The 1,962-nt window shown below is 35.9% G+C and overlaps 1 protein-coding gene across 1 annotated transcript; it reads left to right on the top strand.

Annotated features, from left to right (window-relative positions):
• On the top strand, positions 1-1,958 carry LOC114752623 (GDSL esterase/lipase 5-like; the record flags this gene model as incomplete). Its single annotated transcript, XM_028941367.1, has 5 exons — positions 1-276; positions 423-550; positions 651-884; positions 994-1,255; positions 1,786-1,958. Coding segments are annotated over exons 1-5 (1,062 nt in total), but the record flags the coding sequence as incomplete, so codon positions are not given.
• Between the last annotated feature and the right edge of the window lie 4 nt (positions 1,959-1,962).

Here is a 1,962-nt window from a genome sequence, read left to right as displayed (position 1 = left end):
ACGAGACAAACATGGGAAGTTTGAGGGTTCTCATGTATTTCATGTTTTTTGATGTTATCGTTTTTGTTCAAATGACTCACTGCCAAAGCAAAATCTGCCTTCCGGAGAAGCAAGCAGCCTTGTTCATATTTGGAGACTCACTATTTGATTTCGGAAACAACAACTACATCAATACCACCACTTTTCTTCAGGCAAACTTCGATCCGTACGGCGAAACTTTCTTCAAGTATCCCACCGGAAGATTTTCCGATGGACGGGTCATCCCAGATTTCATTGGTAGATATATATGATTGATCACCTCATAATTAATATATATATGCGTGTGTGTGTGTGTATTCCGTAGAAAGGATCTGGCTGTACGCAAACATATTCATATTAATGTTGTGTCAAGCTTTTTGAGTTTAACTTTGTCGTGGATGCAGCTGAATATGCCAAGTTACCACTGTTACTACCATATCTGCACCCAGCAACGTTCGAGGATTACTATGTCTATGGGGCAAATTTCGCATCAGCAGGAGCTGGAGCTCTGGTTGAAACTGGTCTAGGAGCTGTATGTGATTATGACAGTGTACAGTGGACGAAGAAATTAATGATCCGAAAGCCTTCATGATATAATTTAATCATTATTTTTCTGACTCACTTTTAATTAGGTGATAAACCTGAAAACTCAAGCAAGCTACTTCAAACAAGTGAGCCAGAAATTGAGACAGAAACTGGGAGATGAAGAAGCCAAGGCATTACTTGCGAGATCTGTCTACATCTTTGACGTTGGAGGCAATGATTATGGAAGTCCTTTCTTGGCGAACTCAAGTTCTGTCATTCTTCCTTATCCTCAACAACAATTTGTTGATTTTGTGATTGGCAACATATCAAGCGTCATCAGGGTATATAAGCACAAGATTTGAACTTTATATATTCCCTTTCAAATGCTACATATTTTCGGGAATTGTTTTTCCCTCTAGCAACTCTGGGCTTCATATATCAATATTGCAGGAGATTTATGACGAAGGTGGGAGAAAATTCGGGTTATTTAATGTGGGGCCTTTGAGTTGTTTTCCAATACTTAGGATGCTTAAAAATGGAAGCAGTTTAGATGCATGCCAGGAAGAAGGAGCTTCAGCACTTGCAAGATTACACAGAAGAGATCTTCCCATAATGCTTCAGAATCTCGAGAAACAGCTTGAGGGATTCAAGTACTCCCTTACTGACTATTACAATGCTCTCATTGAAGTAATGGAAGATCCTTCCAAATATGGTATGCCCTAAAAAAGTTATATAACGCTCACCTAGCACAATAAAAGACATTAATTCAATTCAATTTCGAAAAAAAAGTTTGACAATTCATCATAACTTCATTAAGTCTTTTCTTCATGAAAACCAGTTTCGGTGCTCATAGTTTTGATGAGCACCCTAAGCTCATTAGATCTGGATCGTCTATATCTTATTAAGATAGTCCAAATTTAGCTTTTTTTATTTAAATAATTATTTAAATATGTATAGAATCTAAAATAAAGATAATCTCTTAATTATCATTCTTTCAAAAAATTTTTTTTTTTTAAAAATAATTAATTAAAGATTTTGAATCTGAACTGTTCAAATTATATATAGACAATTCAGATATGATAAATTTAAAATGCTTATTAAAATGATGAGTACTGAAACTGGTTCCTCTTCTTCACGCAACATTAATATAATGATCCTTATCTAAGAATCCAGCCCTCTTTTTCCATTAGTAATTAATTTTATAATTAATCATAACCTCATGTAATTTTTTTCTCTCACAAGGTTTCGAAGAAGGAGAAGTGGCCTGCTGTGGAGGTGGGCCATACAGAGGAGATTACAGCTGTGGAGGCAAAAGAGGGATTGAAGATTATGAGTTGTGTGAGAATGTCAACGAACATGTCTTCTTCGATTCTATTCATCCAACAGAAACTGCTGCTCAACATTTTGCCAACCTCATGT

The sequence above is a fragment of the Neltuma alba genome, unplaced genomic scaffold, assembly GCF_004799145.2.
Source record: "Neltuma alba isolate B1F8T4 unplaced genomic scaffold, ASM479914v2 tig00007454_pilon, whole genome shotgun sequence".
Classification (NCBI taxonomy): domain Eukaryota; kingdom Viridiplantae; phylum Streptophyta; class Magnoliopsida; order Fabales; family Fabaceae; genus Neltuma; species Neltuma alba.
Note: the sequence above shows the minus strand (reverse complement) of the source record. Positions and strands in the feature narration are given on the sequence as shown.